The sequence below is a fragment of the Telmatherina bonti genome (genome assembly GCF_933228915.1).
Source record: "Telmatherina bonti genome assembly, chromosome: 19".
Classification (NCBI taxonomy): domain Eukaryota; kingdom Metazoa; phylum Chordata; class Actinopteri; order Atheriniformes; family Telmatherinidae; genus Telmatherina; species Telmatherina bonti.
This window is the reverse complement of record NC_136617.1, coordinates 32,419,616-32,440,534: the sequence shown is the minus strand read 5'-3', so window position 1 is coordinate 32,440,534 and position 20,919 is coordinate 32,419,616. Positions and strand designations below refer to the sequence as shown.

General features: G+C 43.7%; 1 protein-coding gene across 1 annotated transcript; it reads right to left on the bottom strand.

Annotated features, from left to right (window-relative positions):
- Positions 1–355: 355 nt before the first annotated feature.
- Positions 356–19,908, bottom strand: anln (anillin, actin binding protein; the record flags this gene model as incomplete). The annotated part of the gene is made up of 24 exons (XM_079258780.1): positions 19,882–19,908; positions 16,417–16,567; positions 15,908–16,327; positions 14,453–14,769; positions 12,409–12,787; positions 12,139–12,341; positions 11,963–12,064; positions 11,715–11,826; positions 9,780–10,081; positions 9,548–9,696; positions 9,324–9,465; positions 6,902–7,037; positions 6,523–6,705; positions 6,305–6,431; positions 6,177–6,225; positions 3,554–3,607; positions 3,209–3,241; positions 3,105–3,123; positions 2,892–3,004; positions 2,016–2,069; positions 1,699–1,785; positions 1,512–1,619; positions 555–727; positions 356–470 (listed from the first exon to the last, which is right to left on the bottom strand). The coding sequence occupies exons 1-24, from the start codon at positions 19,897–19,899 to the stop codon at positions 356–358; spliced, it is 3,546 nt and encodes a 1,181-aa protein (XP_079114906.1). The 5' UTR covers positions 19,900–19,908.
- Between the last annotated feature and the right edge of the window lie 1,011 nt (positions 19,909–20,919).

Sequence of the window (20,919 nt, the reverse complement as noted above, 5' to 3'; positions counted from 1 at the left end):
CCGGTCTGAGCCATGCAGGACACGGTGTGATAAAACATCAGTAAAACAGTCATTTATGTTTCAGCATCAAAGTCATGCTTTTCAGATCAAAACAACTACATATTTGGATTAAAATAAAAAATAAAAATCATGGCATCTCAATAATAATATCCCAAAACACGAGTGGGAAATGTGTAAAAAGCAGTGCTGAACCCCGACTCAGAAACAAAACTGTTCAGAAATGTCTCGGCTTCACGCTCCTCCTCTGATCTGGGCTGAATTATTCCTCTCCGCTCAAACCTGCTCCCGCCAAAACACCTGCACTGTATTGCACTTAGGAAGTGTGTGTCCCAGAGAAAAGTCTAGAAAGCTGAAATCACAGAGGCCGGTAACAGGTGTCAGGCTGCCACACACGCAGGTCCAGCAGGATCTGGTTCAGCTTCTTCATCCACAGATTCCTCTCGTCCTTTGTGTCGGCGCTCAGCCAGTTTCTGGAAGAGAAAGGAAGAGTTACGTTTCAACACACACACATATAAAGGCTGCGTGTGTGTGTGTGTGTGTAGGTCTGAACTCACTTTGTGACACACATGGTGTTCTTGCACTGACTGACGAGTGTCTCTCGGTCATCCTCTCTCTGAGGCCTCACTGTGATCAGCTCAAATGTGTGGGGTCGGGCACAGAACTCCCGGTTTGCTGGTTCCACAGCCTTACTGGTGCAACTCGCCAGGTTGATCCGACCAATCGGATTCTGGAACGGAGAACAAACGGTCAGGACTTCTTACAGTGTACTGCTCGACTCTGCTACCGCTTAGTCTTACTCTACTTTTCATGCAAAACTCGATCAAATTAAATAAATATGATGCTTATATTATAATTTTTAAAGATAATGAATAATAAAAAAACAAACTCTAAATAATAAATAAAAAAAATACTATTTTTCTATTTCACAGTAAGTATTGTTAATATTAAAGTAAAATATATAAAATAAATCCCAGCATGTTTAACTCGAATAAAAATATACAATAAATCACATTCATATTTTCACCCAATTACTATTATTAAAATTTCCAAAACACCAGAAAATCAGAGTAAAGCTAATTAAAAGAAATAAATAGCAACAATAAAAACAACAACAAAAAGAATAATTTTAACAGAACCACCCAAAATATAACATTACCTTTCATATATTTTCATAAACAATAACACAACTTATCTATATAAAACATTAGACTTAATTCTAATGTATTAAAAAAAATATATATATATATACATATATATATACATATATACACATATACATATACACATACACATATACATATATATATAAAGTTGAGAAATTGATCATCTGGTTCCTGTCAGTAGCTGCAGTTGCATTTTCCACCAGTAGGTGTCGCTGTAGCTGCAGGTTGAGTCAGGAACAACCAGCCAAGCTGCAGTTCACATGTTGTAATGATCCTATGTAAGCAGCTGCTCAGATTTCTGGTTAATATAACAGCTCAGAGGAGGAGTGGTAATGTTTTTATAGCTACCTTTCGCCTCTCATCATTGGGGTACGTCCAGTAGGAGATGCAGTAACCTGACAGCACACACCATCTTCTGTGCCAAGCTCCAAAGCCACTCACATCCTCAAACATCGTCTGGGATCATCCAAGAGAAAACAGATAAAGACACACTGCACTGGCTCAGCTCTATGGGATGATCTGACGGACTGCTCACCAAGAAGCCCCTCTCCTCCACCTTGGAGCCCACCTCACACTGCAGTTTCAGGTAGATGTTGCCCTCCAGAGGACACAGGAACGGCACCTTGGATACAAAGAGGTCATGCAATGAAAAGCTGGTGTGAGGCGTTGCCACCAGCTGACAAGTTAAACTAGGTCTGCTTCAGGAAGCAGCATCTTATAAGTTTCAGGTCAGAGCCAGATAAAAACATCCAGAAGTAATGAAGTTACTGTTACTGCCAAGTAAAAAGTGATCCTAGCTGTTTGTCTCTCACCCCCCCCTCAACAGAAATGATGGAAACAGACAGTAGAGACCTTGTTATGAAACATGCCACTGAGAAGTTCTCTTTCACTTCCTTCATATTTCATCTACAAGAAAGACGAAGATACAGTGAAGCCTGGACATGCAGACATGACCACCACAGGAGATGACATCGGGTCAAAAACAAACAAAAAACAGGCATTTATTCAGGGCAGGATGAAAAACAGGAAGAACGAAAAAAACAAAAAATGATTTAAAAAAAACATGTAGGGCTGTATGCTATGTGTTGACATTGTATTTTGTTTTTTTTTATTGAGTTCATATCAGCCTAATCCTTCTGTTTATGAGATGTTACAATGACGGTGAAAGCAGGTGCGGTGCGCGCTCCCGATATAGTGCAGTGGCGGGAGGCGGGGCTTAATGCGGAAGAGTCTCAATCCACTCGTTTTGCCCACAGGCTGATCTGACAGCCTACGGAGAGGGTCGGTCTGAAGTAAATAAAGCCATTTGTGACAATAACTCCATCAATCCCAGCCCTTCTGGTCTCAGAAATAAAACTAAATTAGCCTGAAATGCACATAATAGTTCCATTTTAAGGAAATGGTATGAATAAATATGGGCAGTATTATAGCAACAGTATTATAAAATATAATTATAATATAATTGTATAAATATACAAAAATATTTTTAAAAATTAAAAAACTTGATAAGTTATAAAACTGAAATAAAACAAATCACAAAAAATACAAAACAATTTGAAAAGGTACAGATATGAAAAATATTCTTAAAGATGGGAAAATATTTTATAAGACAAATATAATATAATACATATAAGTAAAAAATATTAAACAAAATAGAAAAATATATAGAAGATAAAAAAGTAAATAAATGTAATAAAATAAAAAGAAAAGTATTATTGGTGTGTTTACCTTCTCTAAAGGAAATTTGTTTTTCCCAATAGAGTTGAGGCTGAGAGTGTGTGATCCAACCAGGACGAAGTTGCTGGTGCGAACGGCGTTGGGACCGCCTGGACTGGCCACGACTGCAGAGAGGTTGGAGCGATCAGACAGGAAGCAAAAAACGGTGAGAACAGAAAATAAACAAGGTGTATTCCCGTTGTATTTACTGCAGGTTGGACCTACCCGGGGTTTGGACACTTCTCTGTAAAAGAAGCCGAACAAAAGAATAAATCAGTTTCAGATCAGGCAGAGCAGCTCAGACAGGCCGATGTAAACAATTCACTTACGGTGATGGCGAGGAATCTCTTCGGAGTGATGGCCTGAAAAGAAAAACACCATCAACATGTGATGCTCGTCTGAGGTTTCACAGCAACACAAACACAAACCAGGAAATCAGCACCAGGAAACCAGTAAACCACCCCCCAGGTTGTGCAGAGAAACCGTGTCACGCCGTCACACCTCCATGTGAGGGGCAGAAACAGAAAATGTTCGTACCGACAAACACAAATCATGCGCCTCATGAACCTGTTTCCACATTCTCTGCACACACAAACACACGTTAAACGTTGCAGCTCCGCTCCAACACCGAGCGTTCGATCCCAGCAGACACCAAACACACGCAGCTCGGCTACCTTCGACTTGTTGGGCTTCTTCTTCTTCTCGCTGCAGATTTCTCGCTTCTGAACCTGAGAGGAAAGAATCAGGGGCTGCAGTAAGTTAAAGAGAAAATACGAATTGTTTCCTACAAAACTGCGAACTTAACAAGGAAAAGGCGTCACGGTTCTTCCACCGATTCAGATTGAGCGGAAAAGTGTCAGATAAAAAAAACAACCAATAAATAAAGTTTATCTGGAAGGAAAATAACAACGATGTTGGTATCAGACACTTGGTTGGTCGTCATAACTACAGTTCTGGGACGTCCTTTACGTGCACACGACGGTGTCTCTGCAGGCTGTCCATTTCATGCTTTTCCATGTTAACCACGCCCACCTCAAATGTCCGACCATTCACACGATGCTTCTCTGAGCCCTGCAAGAAAAAAGTTCAACCAGCCCGACGTGTTGAGAACCGTCTTCAAAGGCGTCTGCGAGAACAAAATGACGGAGCCTCAAGAACAAGAAAAAAGTTCTTGCTTCTCCCACGGCCTTACCGACGGCGTCTCCCCAGGCCTCACCGACGGCGTCTCCTAAGGCTTACCGACGGCGTCTCCCCAGGCCTCACCGACGGCGTCTCCCCAGGCCTCACCGACGGCGTCTCCCAAGGCCTCACCGACGGCGTCTCCCAAGGCCTCACCGACGGCGTCTCCCAAGGCCTCACCGACGGCGTCTCCCAAGGCCTCACCGACGGCGTCTCCCAAGGCCTCAAAGACGGCGTCTCCCCAGGCTTACCGACGGCGTCTCCCCAGGCCTCACCGACGGCGTCTCCTAAGGCTTACCGACGGCGTCTCCCAAGGCCTCACCGACGGCGTCTCCCAAGGCCTCAAAGACGGCGTCTCCCAAGGCCTTACCGACGGCGTCTCCCCAGGCCTCACCGACGGCGTCTCCCCAGGCCTCACCGACGGCGTCTCCCCAGGCCTCACCGACGGCGTCTCCTAAGGCTTACCGACGGCGTCTCCCAAGGCCTCACCGACGGCGTCTCCCCAGGCCTTACCGACGGCGTCTCCCCAGGCTTACCGACGGCGTCTACTAAGGCCTTACCGACGGCGTCTCCTCAGGCTTACCGACGGCGTCTCCCAAGGCCTCAAAGACGGCGTCTCCCCAGGCTTACCGACGGCGTCTCCCCAGGCCTTACCGACGGCGTCTCCCAAGGCCTTACCGACGGCGTCTCCCAAGGCCTTACCGACGGCGTCTCCCAAGGCCTTACCGACGGCGTCTCCTCAGGCTTACCGACGGCGTCTCCCCAGGCCTTACCGACGGCGTCTCCCCAGGCCTTACCGACGGCGACTCCCAAGGCCTCACCGACGGCGTCTACTAAGGCCTTACCGACGGCGTCTACTAAGGCCTTACCGACGGCGTCTACTAAGGCCTTACCGACGGCGTCTCCCCAGGCTTACCGACGGCGTCTCCCCAGGCCTTACCGACGGCGTCTCCCAAGGCCTTACCGACGGCGTCTACTAAGGCCTTACCGACGGCGTCTCCTCAGGCTTACCGACGGCGTCTCCCAAGGCCTCACCGACGGCGTCTCCCAAGGCCTCACCGACGGCGTCTCCCAAGGCCTTACCGACGGCGTCTCCCAAGGCCTTACCGACGGCGTCTCCCAAGGCCTTACCGACGGCGTCTCCCAAGGCCTTACCGACGGCGTCTCCCAAGGCCTTACCGACGGCGTCTACTAAGGCCTTACCGACGGCGTCTCCTCAGGCTTACCGACGGCGTCTCCCAAGGCCTCACCGACGGCGTCTCCCAAGGCCTTACCGACGGCGTCTCCCAAGGCCTCACCGACGGCGTCTCCCAAGGCCTTACCGACGGCGTCTCCCAAGGCCTTACCGACGGCGTCTCCCAAGGCCTTACCGACGGCGTCTCCCAAGGCCTTACCGACGGCGTCTCCTCAGGCTTACCGACGGCGTCTCCTAAGGCTTACAGACGGCGTCTCCTAAGGCTTACCGACGGCGTCTACTAAGGCCTTACCGACGGCGTCTCCTCAGGCTTACCGACGGCGTCTCCTCAGGCTTACCGACGGCGTCTCCCCAGGCCTTACCGACGGCGTCTACTAAGGCTTACCGACGGCGTCTCCTCAGGCTTACCGACGGCGTCTCCTAAGGCTTACCGACGGCGTCTCCTAAGGCTTACCGACGGCGTCTCCCAAGGCCTTACCGACGGCGTCTCCCAAGGCCTTACCGACGGCGTCTCCCAAGGCCTCACCGACGGCGTCTACTAAGGCTTACCGACGGCGTCTCCCCAGGCCTTACCGACGGCGTCTCCCAAGGCCTCACCGACGGCGTCTACTAAGGCTTGGCCTTCGCTCTCATTCATGTCAGAACTCTGCCGGTTGGCTCCGTTCCTCCACGTCTTCATGTCTTACGCCTTATTTTGACGATCTGGAGTTGTTTCTGGTTCTGCAGCTTTCAGTAATGTTTATAAAAACTAAGAAGAAACAAGACGATTTCTCCTCTGAGCCTGAATGTGATCCGAACACATTGATCCTTTGATGAAACTTGCAGCAGAAACTGAGGTGAGTTCTGGGATTCGATCAGCATGTAAAACTGTAGAAATTTGGCTGAGAGCCAAAAGAAGAAGACAATAACACGAAGACACATACCAAACAGTAGACGTCCAACTCGATCTTAAAGTCACTGGAGACGTCAGCCCTGAAAGCATCCAGAAGTTAGATGTTAGAGACTAATCCACGAAACCAGTCCTTGATGTCTTCGGGTGTGCGTCACCTACAGAGTGAACCTGGTTGGGAAGGTGAGGGTGTCCCCGCTGAGGCCACGGTGGGTGCTGGCCAGAGGAGTCGCCACCATGTTCTCCGCTCCGGCTCGAATCATGACGAAGAAGGAATGCTTAGTCGACTCTGAAACATCAGGATGAAAAGGTTTCTGATCCCCGAAATAAAAAACTGGAAATCCAAACAATTAAAATGATTCTCCCAGAGTTGCAGCTACCTGGGTTATTGGCTGTGGAGCAAACAAAGTCGGCTTTGAGAGGCAGACGCAGCTCGTGGAGGGTGATGGAGCCTTTAGAGGCAGACGAGGCAGCCGGTTCTGGAGCTGCAGACGCCTTTTTCTGTCCTGCCGGGTCGGCTTTCAGACGGTCCAACTCTGCCTTCAGAGCTTCCCGCTTCTCCGCTGAGGAGGAGGAGGAGGAAAGACAGTCGGGTCTGACTACAGCTGGGAGCGATAAGAGGCTGCGCTAACGTGGCTTTAAAGCGTGGAAATAAGTGTAATTTACTGTTCCTTCTGTCATATTTACTGCAAAAATACTGAGACAGTTACAGACAGAGCGAGCTAACCGATGCTGTAGCGTGTAACTGGAGGAACCTACTTGCCACCATCAGCAGCCGCTCTGCTTCAGCCTCCACCTGCGATCCTTTGCCGTGCTCCTCGTCGGTGCAGCAGTTGAGCGCCTGGCTGGCCTGATGGATGACCGTCTGCTGCAGGTTCATCTCATTGCTCAGAATCTGCACAAGCAGCAAACACGTTTAATCAGCTAACTCCACTGGAATGGCTCCTTTTCACCAGTCAAGGACAGGCAGCTTGTCTAGGTTGTCGCCCGTCTCTGGACCAGTAGCTGCTGGGACAGACTCCAGCCCTCCCAGCACCCTGCACTGGACGGATGGATCTTGTACGTTATGCCAGCAGGACGGAACAGAATAGAAGTCTAAAATGTACATTTCCCCTCTTCTCCTCCACATTCTCTATAAAATAAATCATTTAATTCTTTCTCAGTCTAAAATTTAGTGAATTTGGCTAAAAAGTAGAAAATAAAACCATTTATCAAGTCAAAACGCTTGTGTTTTAAGTCAAATATTGGGTTTTCCCTTCATGTTAATCAATATTCTAAACCAGCGTGGGTTTGCATGCATCTCACCGACTCTTGACTTGTGTCTCGTGAAGCAGCCGCTGGCTTTCTGAAAATGCTATCTAAGCAAGTCATAATGATCCTCAACGCTGCAGTTCTCTCCACAAACAAGAGCTGCAGGCTGCTTGCAGAAACTCTGCTGTCCTAACGGCCCTAACTGACCCTGTCAGAGTTGCCAGTTTTGGATAATTTCAGCTGCACCGAACTCCACCAAAGAGCTGCTCCGTCGGTAGCTCCGTGTATATAATGAAAGAGAAACGTCCACATTCTGGACACATTGTTGTATTTTCACCAAATACTGTTGCATAAGAACGCCATTACTCCGTGTAATATGTAGGATAACCATTCCTTGCTAAAAAGCTGAATGTTACTGATTTGGCAACATAGCAGGATACGTTGCGTGGCAACACTTTTTTTTGGGGCAGCTCTCCTCTTGTCTTAGTATATTGAAGCGGCTCTTGTTGAATCAGCAGTGAGGATCACTGTTCTATACTGTACTAGAATATATTGTTAAGCTACATCATAAAACTTTATGTATCATTTAATAAAAGTTACAATAAAATCTGCAGCTACAGAGTTAAAAAAGAGAAAGTAGAAAGAAACATCAATCTAAAAAGCAGTAAACCGGCTTATTTACAACCAAACTTCCTGTTTGGATCAAATTCATGTTAAAATGTGACCTTCATGTATCCTGGATGAGAAGTTCGAGTGGAGATGTGATCCCAGCAAACATTCAGTCAATCCATCGCCTCAAATTGATCAGATTTTCTCTGACTTTTTACAACTGAAGTTAGGGCTGCTCAATTATGACAAAAATTAGAGTCACAATTATTTTGACAGAAATTGAGATCTCGATTATTTAACACAGTTTATCCAGTATTTATAAACAACGCTGCGCGTCGTGGTGTTCTCGACGGTTGAGAAGAGATAAATCACATTGGTAACATTCCTGATGGTATCTAAGACACAAGGAAGAAGCATTAAACAGTCTTATTGAGGTGGGCAGGAATGATTTCCTGTAACGGTCTGTGTGACAGCGAAGCTGTCATAACATCATATATAACCAACTGTCACATTATAACCGTCTAATGTACGGTTCTGAGTTGTTTAATCCGCTTTTACCGCTTATATAGGAACTATTTTACGTTGGTCTGGATGTACATTTTATACCAAACAACCGCTGTCAGGCTGCAGCGCGTTTCTCTCATTCACCTGTTAAAAGACGGCTGATCTGAACCAGCGGATTAACGCATTGCTATGGTAACGCCCTGTAACAGAGGGATATTACAGTGTTTAACTCGTCGAACTATGTATAGGAAAATAATGCAGCCAGTTGTCACTGACAATGGTATAAACTATATTTAGGTGAACTTCCACAACCTACTGCAGTTATTCTACATTGACCTGCAGCCGGAGCCGACTGAGACTGGCCGCCTGGGAGTGCTTTAGGACGGGAGAGGCTCCCGCTGCTCCTTCCTTACAGTAACTGCAGAACAATATGTGCCTTCAAGTCAGTCGCCAAAACACCAGAAAAGTCTCTAATAACTCCAGTAAAAGTTGCTAGATTTGTCACTTTTAACAACAAAAGTCTCCAGATTTAGCGAGAAAGTCTCCAAGTTGGCAACAGTGTCTGAATGAAAGCAAAGCGGCTGTGGGAGGAGTTTACAGCACAGCGCTGCAACGCCAGAGACGCTCGATTAGCAGCTGAAGACAGCAGGAGAGGAAACTGCAGAGAGGAAAATAATCACACCCTTTTATTTTTAAGATCGTTGAAAACCCAGATCGTAGTTGAGATTAAAATCTGATTAATCGTCCAGCCCTATGCTCGAGTCTGAAAATATTCCGTCACCAAAGATCAATAAAAACTCCGGGATTTGATCCAAACCTTCATCCTCTGTTTGATGCTGAACAGGTTGGATCCTCTGGATTCGTCAGTTCGCTGAGAAACGTCCTCTTTTCTCACGATCACCTGCTTGACGTTGGGCCTCTCGGTCTCCTTCACCCTGGTGGACCTGTAAGCGTCGATGCTGCAAGCGGCAAACAGACGGACGTCAGCGCTCGCTCAGACGGGACAATGGGCTGAGAACGTGTCGCTGCAGTTGCTGCTACCTGTAAGGCAGCTTGTGGTCCTCATCCAAGGTGTCCACGCTGTCTGAGGAGCTGCTCCTAGCCATGGTGCTTCTCTGGAACTTGTTTGGTTTGGGAACATTTTCTGAAGGGTTATTTTTCACGAGGAAGGAGTTGGCGGGCGTTGACGTCTGACGAAGAAGAAGAAACTTTTAGTTTTTACCTGTTTGTTGTGTGAAATTCAAGGAAGCGTTGGGAGCATGTGGGTTCCTACCATCATCCTCTCCGGACTCTTCACCACAGCCGCCACAGTCTCAGCCAGAGGGGCGAGAAGGGACATGGAGGAGATATTTAAAGCATCTTCCTCCTCATCCTCATCCTCCTCCTCCAAGACTCCATCAAACAGCTCGTTTATGACAGCAGAGTTGATGGACTGGTCCACATTCATCTCTACCTCCTTAACTGCCTCCTTTTCTTCTTCTTCTGGAGTTTCAGTCGGTTTCTCGACTGTACGTCCAACCATTTTCAGAGGGCTGGACGTGGAGACGGGAGGTGTGGCCGTTATCCCAGGAACAACTATGCAACAGGTAGAATAAGGTTATTTTAGCTTAGAAAGATCCTCATCACCTGCAACAAGAAGCTGCTGCTACTCTTCCAGATATTAAACCAACTCTATGATGAATATGACGCAACAAACACCCACTGTCCACTTCATCCGATCCACCTGATCAACTTCTTGTTGACACAAATATCTAACCGGCCAATCACACGGCAGCAACTCAACACAAGAAGTCATGTAGACATGATGGAGACGCCCAGCTGAAGCTCAAACTGAGCATCAGAATGAAGAAATGAGTTGGTCTGAGGATTTACTGGGATTTTCACCAACACAAACATCTCCAGTGTTTCCAGAGAAGGTCTCAAGAAGAGAAAACATCCAGGAGTAGCAGTTCTTCTGGACCAGAGGTCAGAGGAGAATGGACAGACTGGTTGGAGATGATAGAAAGACAACAGGAAGTCCAGTAAGCACTGGTTCCATCGTAGATCTGCAGAACATCATCTCCACCATGACGATGAGTTCACTGTCCTCCAACGGCCTCCAGTCACCAGATCTACATCCAGCAGAGCAGCTTTGGGATGTTGCGGAACGGGAGATTCTCATCATGATGTGGTGGAACCAAGTTGCAACCTCTTGTTAAAAGTGAAGCCAATGCGGAAGTGCATAAAACTGCAGTTCCCCCTTCATCCACTAGGGGCTCTAAAACAAAGCGACTCCCCATAGACTCCCATGTTAAAAAGACCAACTTTACAGCAGAAATAAACATGTTTACAGCAGAAATAAACATGTTTACATCAGGAATAAACATGTTTACAGCCTGGTTCAAAAAAATCTATTTTAGGTTTAATAGGTCAGGTTTACCTTCATGACAACTGTGGGGAGAGTGATTTTTTTTTTTCTAACTCGCCCGTTTAAAAGTAATTTAATCTTGAAATTCGGCACATTTAAGGGCGTGTCCTTTTGTTGACAGGTACCCGATCTCCCGCTTCAAGTCAGATGAACGTAGAAGAACCGCGATTTTTATAGTCGGTTAACAACGTGACTTAACTTTAGCCCATTTACCTCCTTTAGCTGGTTAGCTGCTGTTATCTCCGGGGTCGCTCAGTTAGCTCTTAGCTACAGAAAGCTCGGAGTTTGCTTGATGTCAATCATTCACCATGACACTCACAGCCTCCCTCTCAGCTCCATCTCTTTGCCCATATTTGGATTTTCCAGGCAAGACAATGCGCATGCCCCTGCCAAGATGGTGATGGTAGGAACCGCCCACCGAGCTTCAATTCAGCTCTTCAGAAACCTACGGGCGACGTCACGGAGGCTCCGCCCATCTCTTTATATACAGTCTATGATTGGAACTGGAGATTCTCATCATCATCTGTCTAAGGTTGATATGGAGCAAATTCTCTGCGGATTGCTTTCATCATGTTGAAACTATGACAACAACACACACAGCAGTTCGGAGGAAAGGGGTCCAACCAGGTAGTTGAAGGTGGACCTGATGAAGCGGACAGATTTATGTAATAAGAGAAATTCTATATTTGTTACATTCCTGGTTTTAGAATAACATATTATTCTCTCTGTATAACTCAGAATACCTCACGGCTACCATCTGGGAGAAATAAACACTGAAAAGACGTGTGTGAAATTAATTACCTGGAGGGGTATATTTGGTTGGGGTATCTGCCTTCTCATCAGACGGCGCTGTGGGTTCATCCTGCGACTCATGAGAAGCAACTTTTTCCTCCACGGGCTTGTCATGCTGCTCCTGCAGAACATTTTATACATGAATCCTCCATCTGTACCCACAACTGGTCACTTTACTCCAGCTGTCCAGTTGTTCCTGATCCAGATGTTGAACACATTCCCAACTTTTCATGTTTTTTAGATGTTTGTAAGCCAACCTTGTTGTCCATGTTGGTTTTAGCTTCTTCATCCTTGTTTTTCCACACATTGTGTCCTTTCTGGAAGCGAGTGCGAATCTTGGCCAGCTCAGCCTCGCGCTCCTGAAATGATAGGGATGCTTTCATTTTAAAGCGACCAGAACGATGGGAACAGCCAGGTGTTAAATGGGAGCTACCAGTTTCTGCCTCTGAGCCAGGTCAGCGGTGCTTGTGTTGGCACAGCAAGCAGCCTGAAGTCTCTCCTGCACCAGTCTGGTGTTTGGTGTGACTGGTGGAGCTGCAGTGGGAGTGCTGGCCTGTGTGGGAACTCTGGCTGGAGTGTTGTGGATGTTGCGTTCCTGGCATCTCTCTCCAAAGCGCTCCAGGAAAGATTTTACACCTGTTTGGAAGGAAAGATTAAAGCAAGTGTAACAGATTTGTTTACGTTCCTTCACCTCTCAACTCACCAGGAGTTGCAGTGGTGGGCTTCTCCTGATGAGTCAAAGAGCTGGAAATGGTGGGCTTGTTCTGATGAGCCAAAGAGCTGGAAATGGTGGGCTTGTTCTGATGAGCCAAAGAGCTGGAAATGGTGGGCTTGTCCCGGATCTCTGGTTTTTGGGGGCTTGAAACGTGGTTGGGACCTCTGGAGAAGGCCTGATTCTTCAGGGGGCTTGGAGGCACTGATGAAGAGGAGAGACCAGTCTTCTGAGGACTCGGTTGGACCTGGTTGGAGCTCGGCTGAGGACCGTGTGCTGACTGCAGCGTGGGCTTGGACGCAGGAACGTGGGTCTTCTGGGGGCTGGGGAAAACGACTCGGCTGGACTTCACTGGAGAATGAAAGTGCTCCTGAAAACACAAACAGGAAGTCTCTTCAATTTACAGCGGGGTGAAAATCAATCAGATCAAATCAAAGATACTTTATTCATCCCCAAGGGGAAATTCGAGGGTTCTGTGGTGGCATTGTGTGGAACTGGGAAGTTCGAGCCAAGTGGGTCATTTCGGATACACTCATGCTTCATGTGTGTGTGTGTGTGTGTGTGTTATTTTTTATCTCTATATCTTATTAGTTTCTGGACTTAAATTGTCAATAAACGTGCTGATTTTAGCAAACACCACCAGGGAAAGCTCTTTTTAAACCAGTTAGTTGGTCGAATTACAGACATTTTATTAGGAAGCATGATATTGGAAAAAACTGGTATTACAATATTTCTAACCCTGCACCCTGGCTCTGGTCCTGATGGAGGTTTTTCTTTTTGAATATGGGCTCTATCCCTAGATTCTCCAGACTCTGATCATAGACAGGTGTCCATCATCATCGGGCGATGCCTTCCTGAGATATTTACAGTAAAAACCTGGAAAAAAGCTCGGCTTCGTTTTCTACCCTCCACTGGGGGACGGTTCCTCATCACATATTACTTTCGTCATTCCCTTAATGGCTGCTCTACTTAGGTTTGTACTGAAAGTAATGTGGTTTTCCTCAGTAGGAGAAAACTTTTACTTTTTCCACTGTGTTCCAGGTGCAGTTAGTCTGACAGGAAAACTCATATTGATTGATGGGACACCAAGATGAGATTCAGTTATTGAGTCCTACATTAGTTTCACAGCTGTAAAGAAAACACGTCTTCTAGCACTTTCTTCCAGAAGCTGCTCCTTGTGGCTCGACTTTTACGATGTAATGATCACCTACAAGAAATTCTGTACAGCATCGCAACTCCAAGCATTCAAGCTCTGGGCTTCTGACCTGATGCTCAATAAGCTCTGGCTCAGTGGTTCACAACATTTCACTGAGGACCCTCTTCATGCAGCTACCAAAAAGCTGTGGACCCCATGTTGAAGCCATGCTTGGTTTTATGTAGGGCCCTATAAAATCAGCTTTAGTTTTTCCCAAATTCCATATCATTTTTTTCTAAATTCTGTTTTTTTTTTCATTTTAATTTTTGGGAATTATTGTTGGGGGGGCTCAGTCAGTGGAAGCGGCTTGTTGTGCCACTAGATTTCTTTGCCTCCATGCAGTTTTCTCCAGACAAACATTCCTTCTCCACACAATAACAGTTTTGCAGTCAAATCAAGTAAACTTCCGTGATGTTCCGCATTAAAAAATACGTTCCGTTTTAATTGGCCAATTCCGCAATTTCGTGATCGCGGAAAGTATGGGTCCCTAGTTTTATGCTTTCGTTAGCTGCTTCCCACCATAAATGAAGCATTTTGGCTTTGAGTCTTTAGAGAAAACCAAAGTAAAGGTCCTTACAAACGTGTTCCTTCCCCTCAGATACGGACAAATGATCCGCAATGTGCCGATTCTCAGACATGCCTCATTCATGGAGCGATGCAGAGGCTTTCAGACATCACTCGGATTATAAATAAGTTCAGCAAACACACCTCAACTCATCTCTGGACATGGCTTTCATTTAAATCACATCGATGTGAGAAAAGTCAAGGCCTCTGGGACCCCTGAGCTCTTTGGGGGACCCCAGGTCCAGAACCACTGGACAAGACCGCAGGTAAACCTACCTGCTTTGAGTTTGTCACAGCTTTGCTGTTTGCTGACGAACTGCTGACAGCAGCGCTCGGCTTTGAACCGGAACCCACGGCAGCTCCTTTGGCAGGAAATCTGGGAACAGCGGATTTCTCTGCAGGCTTATCTTTAGGGATGTTGGCATGGCTCAGATCATCTTCCCAGGATCCAATGGTGGCAGCCAGGTTTGCCAGGCGACCTTTTCGCCCAAGAGGAGTTTCTGAGGAGGTGGCAGGCGCAGCAGGCGGATGGATGTCGGCTTGCTTCTTCAGCAGGGACAGAGGGGGGCAGTCTGGTGCTGCATCAGAAGCTCCTGAGAAGGCGGACGAGAGAGAAAAACCATGAAACCTTCTGACATTCATGCAGCACTGTGCAATGGACGTCATTCTGATGAATTCTGAATCGAACGTGGAATAAAACTCTGACTGTGGCGAGAATCCAGCTGTCAGGATACATCTGACTCTTGTTCATTTGGAAGAAAAAAAAAAACTAAACAAACAAAAAAAAACCCCTGTGATTAGTATGGAACCGATATCCTACCCTTATATCAACAAATTCCAAATTTTACAACAGATTGCATCATTATGGTCAAGTTTTGCAGTTCTAAGGTACGATATAACACTATTTACATTTTCTTATTGCAATATGGGTCCACAGACAAGCAACTCAGGAACTGGTGTCTTACGACACATTCACATCAGCCTTTTGGATCTGAATCCGAGTCCGTTTGCATGGAAAGTCGCTTCGTTTGGGGAAATGTGAATGTACCAAACGAATTCTGATTCCGTCCAAAGAAGCGGACTGGATCCACCTACAAACGCAGGTCTCAGACCGTTTCAAGTGGACCAAATACAAGAAACGGACTCCTGCATGTGGCGTAGCGTTGCATTGCGGGTAAATGCACAGCGATGGCGTTAAGGGTCCCCTGCCTCGTCTGGTGTTCATACTGCATCCATTGTTGCAGTGGATTTCTGCAGGATACTTGCATAAGACACAATAAAAACCCCAAAGCAGCCATAGTTTCGTCTCCATGTTTAACTTTTAAATGGAAGAAACCAAGTTTTCTTCCTCCCGTTGGTCCTGTCCTCTCTTTTGCAGCGCCACCTTTGGTGGGAATGGGGATATAAATTATTCTAATGGTTTGGCTGGTTTGACCAAAGTGCAGTGTGAACACGATCTCGGTCTGCATGGATACACTCCCCTACAAATGAGCCGAGTCTCCAATCGGGCCGAGTCTAGCGGATTATCCTGATGTGAACGCACCATTAAAAAACTTCTGCAATAACTGATTCAGGTTTTAAAAGAAGGAAATAATCTAAAAGTAAAACCATTTGACGTGAAATGAACTTAGTTTTGTGCTTTCTGTGATTTAGTTTGCAGTTTCTCTATCACACCTTGATTGTGACAAAATGAATCACATCGTAATCCAGCCGTCCACAGAACCGACTCACCATCTCCATCCCAACCCTTCCTCTGCTCTGCCAGCCTCTGCAGCCGAGACTTCATACCAGCCGCGGGAGGAGCAGGATCCGCAACCATGTCCTCTTTGTTGCTTTGCCACAAGGACCCAGTAGGAGCCATCTGTGCATCTCTGCTAGGGGGAGGATCAGGACCAGGGCTGATGGCCATCTTCTCTGGTTCTGCCGTTTTCAGCTGGACAACGGGCCGTGCTGAATTCCTCTCCAGGGATGAAGAAGTTTGAATGCTGGATGGGCCTACGGGGGGTTTCTTGTCCGTGGGAGGGTCGGAGAGCACAGAAGCCACTGGCTGTGTGACCATTGGCTCCTGGTTCTCCTCATCTGCTGCAGGCTGAGTGTTTTCCTCTGAGCACTTGCGCTTCGAAGGGGAAGGTTTGGTGGACACCTGTGGGGCTGGACGTAGGTGACAGAAGGAAATATTAGACAAACACAGTTCAGGAGAAAACAGTTGGATGAAAACTAGAAAAAAAATGTGGCCTTACTCTTACCAACAACAGACTCCGTCATCAGACTGTTGGCGTCAGTCAGCGGTTCTCTGGGCCTTTTGGACATCTGTCTGTTTGCTGCATTCGGTCTCTCTGCCATCTTCTTCTGCAGATTTTCTCTGCGGGCCCGGGTCCGCTCCAGCAGTTTCTAGTTTATCAAGCAGAGAGAAAGAAAAGACGACAAGCTCATTCACACAGAGGATGGACCAACGGACAACATGGATGTTTATACTTGTTGCATGACTAGCAATGAACACTCGTAACACCTGAGCTGGACACTTTATAACTCCCGTCACTTAAATAAGTCATGTCACATCACTTCATCGATTGTACTGCCAATTTGCACGGCCATTCAGATGCTACTGTACATATCTGCACGTCTATATACGAGATTACTTTTACCATTTTTTTTTATTATAATTTTTTTTTTTTTTTTTTTTACAAAAAATATTATATTTTATGTATATTTTTTAAATGTATAATAAAAAAATAAAGGTAAACGTAATCTTTTATTATTATTCAGTGTTTTATTATTACTTTTATTATTCAACACCTTATCACTGAAACAACTTCCTAGTCTGAATTCTTCACACACAATGGCAATAAGTCTTTCTGATTCTGATTGTAGTGACTGTGCACAGCCAGCTGAGAGACAAAGAACTTGGAAGTACACAAGGAAAAACTGCAACGTTGACAATATGGACCACAAATTCTATACGAATACTTCAATATTTGGTGTTATTCTCGGATGTATTAGCAAGGACAGTATACCACCTGAGCATGCTGGTTACTTGTTTTCCATTTCTCAAGTCAAAATGCCTGCAGTATGGACATTTTACCAGCTGAATTACTGCTACTTCTACAGGAGTGTGGATTAAAGAGTTTTTCATTTCTGTTTTTCACAAAAAATTAAAAAAAAGAGGCCAGAAATCCTGTGAGAATACAGAAGTGCTTGTATTTAACTTTAAAAAAAAAACCATATAATGTGATAAATATGATGCAAGACATTAAAAAATACTTTATTAATCCCAGAAAAACACTTCATTAATTGTACAAATGAATTAGTTTTAAAATGATTGGCTTAGAGCAGCACTGCATATCTTTCTGACCACAAAATTCAATGCTTGTGTGATTTTTTTTAAATGACTCAAAGACATACTGGCCATTGCCCTGCAGTTTACTGAGCTAAAAAGAAATTCAAAATACAAATTTTTACCCCCGTCCCGACCCATCATTTTACAGCAGCATTTCAGTTTAGGGCACTGAGTCACACACCAGCAACCGGCTGTTGACAAGTTGGATGTTTTGAATGCACATCATGGCTAATTCAATAAAGAGGGCCAAAAGGACATTATCAGAGGAGGAGGGGGGAAAAAACAGAGAGAAAGAAACCTAGCAAGAGATAAAACAAGAATCAACTTCAGGCTAACTTTTACCGGCCGGGGAGATCTCAGAGAAGAGACAGGATGAAGACTGATGCCACATTATCTGTTATTAGGAGCACCTCAGTCAACCATAGCTTACTTGTGTTTTAATGTAGCTAGTAACTTTGTCCAGAGCTAAAATGTGACCAAAAAATGTCACGTTTACAATTTTGGTTTAATTTCAAACCCCATGAAGACATTTTTATTACTGCTTTGAAAAGATTTCAAGATCCCCTAATTCCTATGAGTCCATCATTAAATTACCATACATATACATATATATATATATATACATATATACATATATATATATACATATACATATATATATATACATATACATATATATATATATATACATATATACACATATACATATATATATATATATATATATATATACATATATACACATATATACACATATATATATATATATATATATATATATATATATATATATATATATATATATATATATGTACATATATATATATATATATATATATATATATATATATATATATATATATATATATATATATATATATATGTACATATATATATATATATATATATATATATATATATATATTTATATTTAAGGGCTGTGACAATATGCTTTTGTCCTGATTCGATTCAGATTTTTTGGGTCCCGATTCGATTTAAATTGCGATTGTCACAATTCTTTGATATTGCTGATTTTTGTAGATTAAAAACAAAAAGAAAACTTTTTTTTTTCTCGTCATTTTTCTTGATTTCAGTTAGGAAAACACAACACGCGGGCCAGACCATCATTCTGCTGCTATAATGCCCAAGAAGACAGGTAAAAAGATTAATAAAAACAATAAAAATTGATAGTGGATTAATTTGATTCATTTGGGGGGGGGGGGGGGGGGGGGGGATAGTTTTTGTTTTTTGTTTCTTTTTTTACATAAAAAAAATAATAAAATAAATCGCTTTTAAAATTGTGAAACAAAAAAAAAAAAATCTTGATTTTTGATTAGATTTTCCCACCCCTAATAGATAGATAGATTGATAGAACTTTTGCACTGTGCTGATTTACATTTGGCTCAAATATCCTTGTAATTGCACTGTTTTTGCTGTGAGACTTTCAATTATTTTGTGGTTTCTAGTTTTCTATATAATTGCTGGATAAGAAGAAAAAGAAATGTGGAGCAGAGGAGGGTTGCCTTTACCAAACCCCACTTCAGTTTGTTCTGCTAAATAGGTTGTCCCAACAAGTAGCATATCACACAAAAAATTCCCTTCACACCAGAGATAAAGAAAGTTTTCATTTCCTAGCTCTCCTTCCTCTTTTCTTCCTGTTGCGTTCCCTTTCCTAAGTCTGACTAACAGCCTGCCAACAGCCTGATTTACTGTGCTGTGCAGGTCCCAACACATTCCTGCCTCTGAACCGCAGGCCTCCGCAATTTCCCCAAGCAGTGTGGAAAAACTGAGTCCACATTTAACAGCATTCTTCAGGAATGAGTCACGCCTGCTTTTCAAATAGCAACCTCTACTGCCCAGCTTGCAGACATGCATCCATCTGTAATGGGAGGCATAGTAGGAAAAAACATGACAGAGAAAAATCAAACAGCAAAAACTGTATGCTGGAAACTTTACAGTTCAGGCACATCCCTTATCCTTAAATAGAGGCAGATTAGTCTTGTAAGGACAACCTTACATTTAGTGGAGCATGGTGGCTATATTTATGTTTCCGAGTTAATATAATGTATAACTCCATAACTGATCAGAAATCAGCACCACAACCTTTAAATTGACATTTTGCAATTGCTGTCAACTAATAGGACAAAAACATGTGGCATTTTTCTGTCAGCCTACACGTTTAAACACAAAACATTGCTGTATTGTATTATTATTTAACGTAAACGTACGTGTTTCCTTTTCACTGTGTCTCTAAAGACATTATAGAAACAGAAAATGTAAAGTTTGTGTTGTTAGTATTAGCAAGTGACGCTAGCAAAGCTATTTTTGACACGTTTCTAACGTTACATAGATCGTATCATCTGCTTACCTCAGTAAATGGATCCATTTTAGACACCTTATACCCACTCCAGAAATATATATATTAATGTCAAGGAACTAAGTATGTCGAAGTTATTGTACACTGCGTACGTGTACAGAATCAGGGTGTTTCCTCGCTGCTGCTCCGTCTGTTTTCTCTGCTCGTCTGCTGCACAAAACAGTTTCTGTTCAAATTTGAATTTCAGCGCTGCGGCTACTGCGCAGACTCCAACTGTTGAGGCAGGTCTGAAAACCAATCAGAATCAAGAAGATAGGCGGGTACAATCTGTCAACCAATGAAACACCTAGTGTTATCTAAACAACCAATCAGAATAAAGTCATCTGGGCTTCATGATTTTTTTTACAACCTGCATGTTTGAAAAAAAAAAAAGTAGAACTCAATAGAATTCACTTTCTGTGTTGGACTCAGTTTTCTCCACTGGTTTTCTCTAGCCTAAACTGGTCTGCCAGAATTATAACTATAGCTGTGTTTCAATAAATAATGTTCTGTTTTTTTAGTCAAGGCGATATTGTTGGTTTTATTTTTTTAAAATAAACTATTTTAAGTTTTTTAATACTTAACTTTAACAAAAGCAGCCATGAGTAGTTTTTTTATTTTATTTTATTTTTTATATCGTACCTTCATATAATTTCTCCATGCTTTATACTGACAGTTATAATACAGTACTGTTCCATAAAATGCTGATGTTAAATTTTTATTTGGTATTTGGTACGGACACAGGGGTTCATATAGACAAAATAACCAACAAATAAATATCTCCACCTTTATTATGGCTACCTAATCAATATTGGTTCCCTGGCATATGTGAGAAAATCATTCACGAAGTGTACTAACAAACAGAACACGAATCCCCAGCTTCTATTATTATTATTATTATTATTATTATTATTATTATTATTATTATTATTATTATTATTATTATTATTATCATCATCATCATCATTCTTCTTCTTCTTATTATTATTATTATTATTGTTGTTGTTATAATAATAATAATAATAATAATAATTATTATTATTATCATCA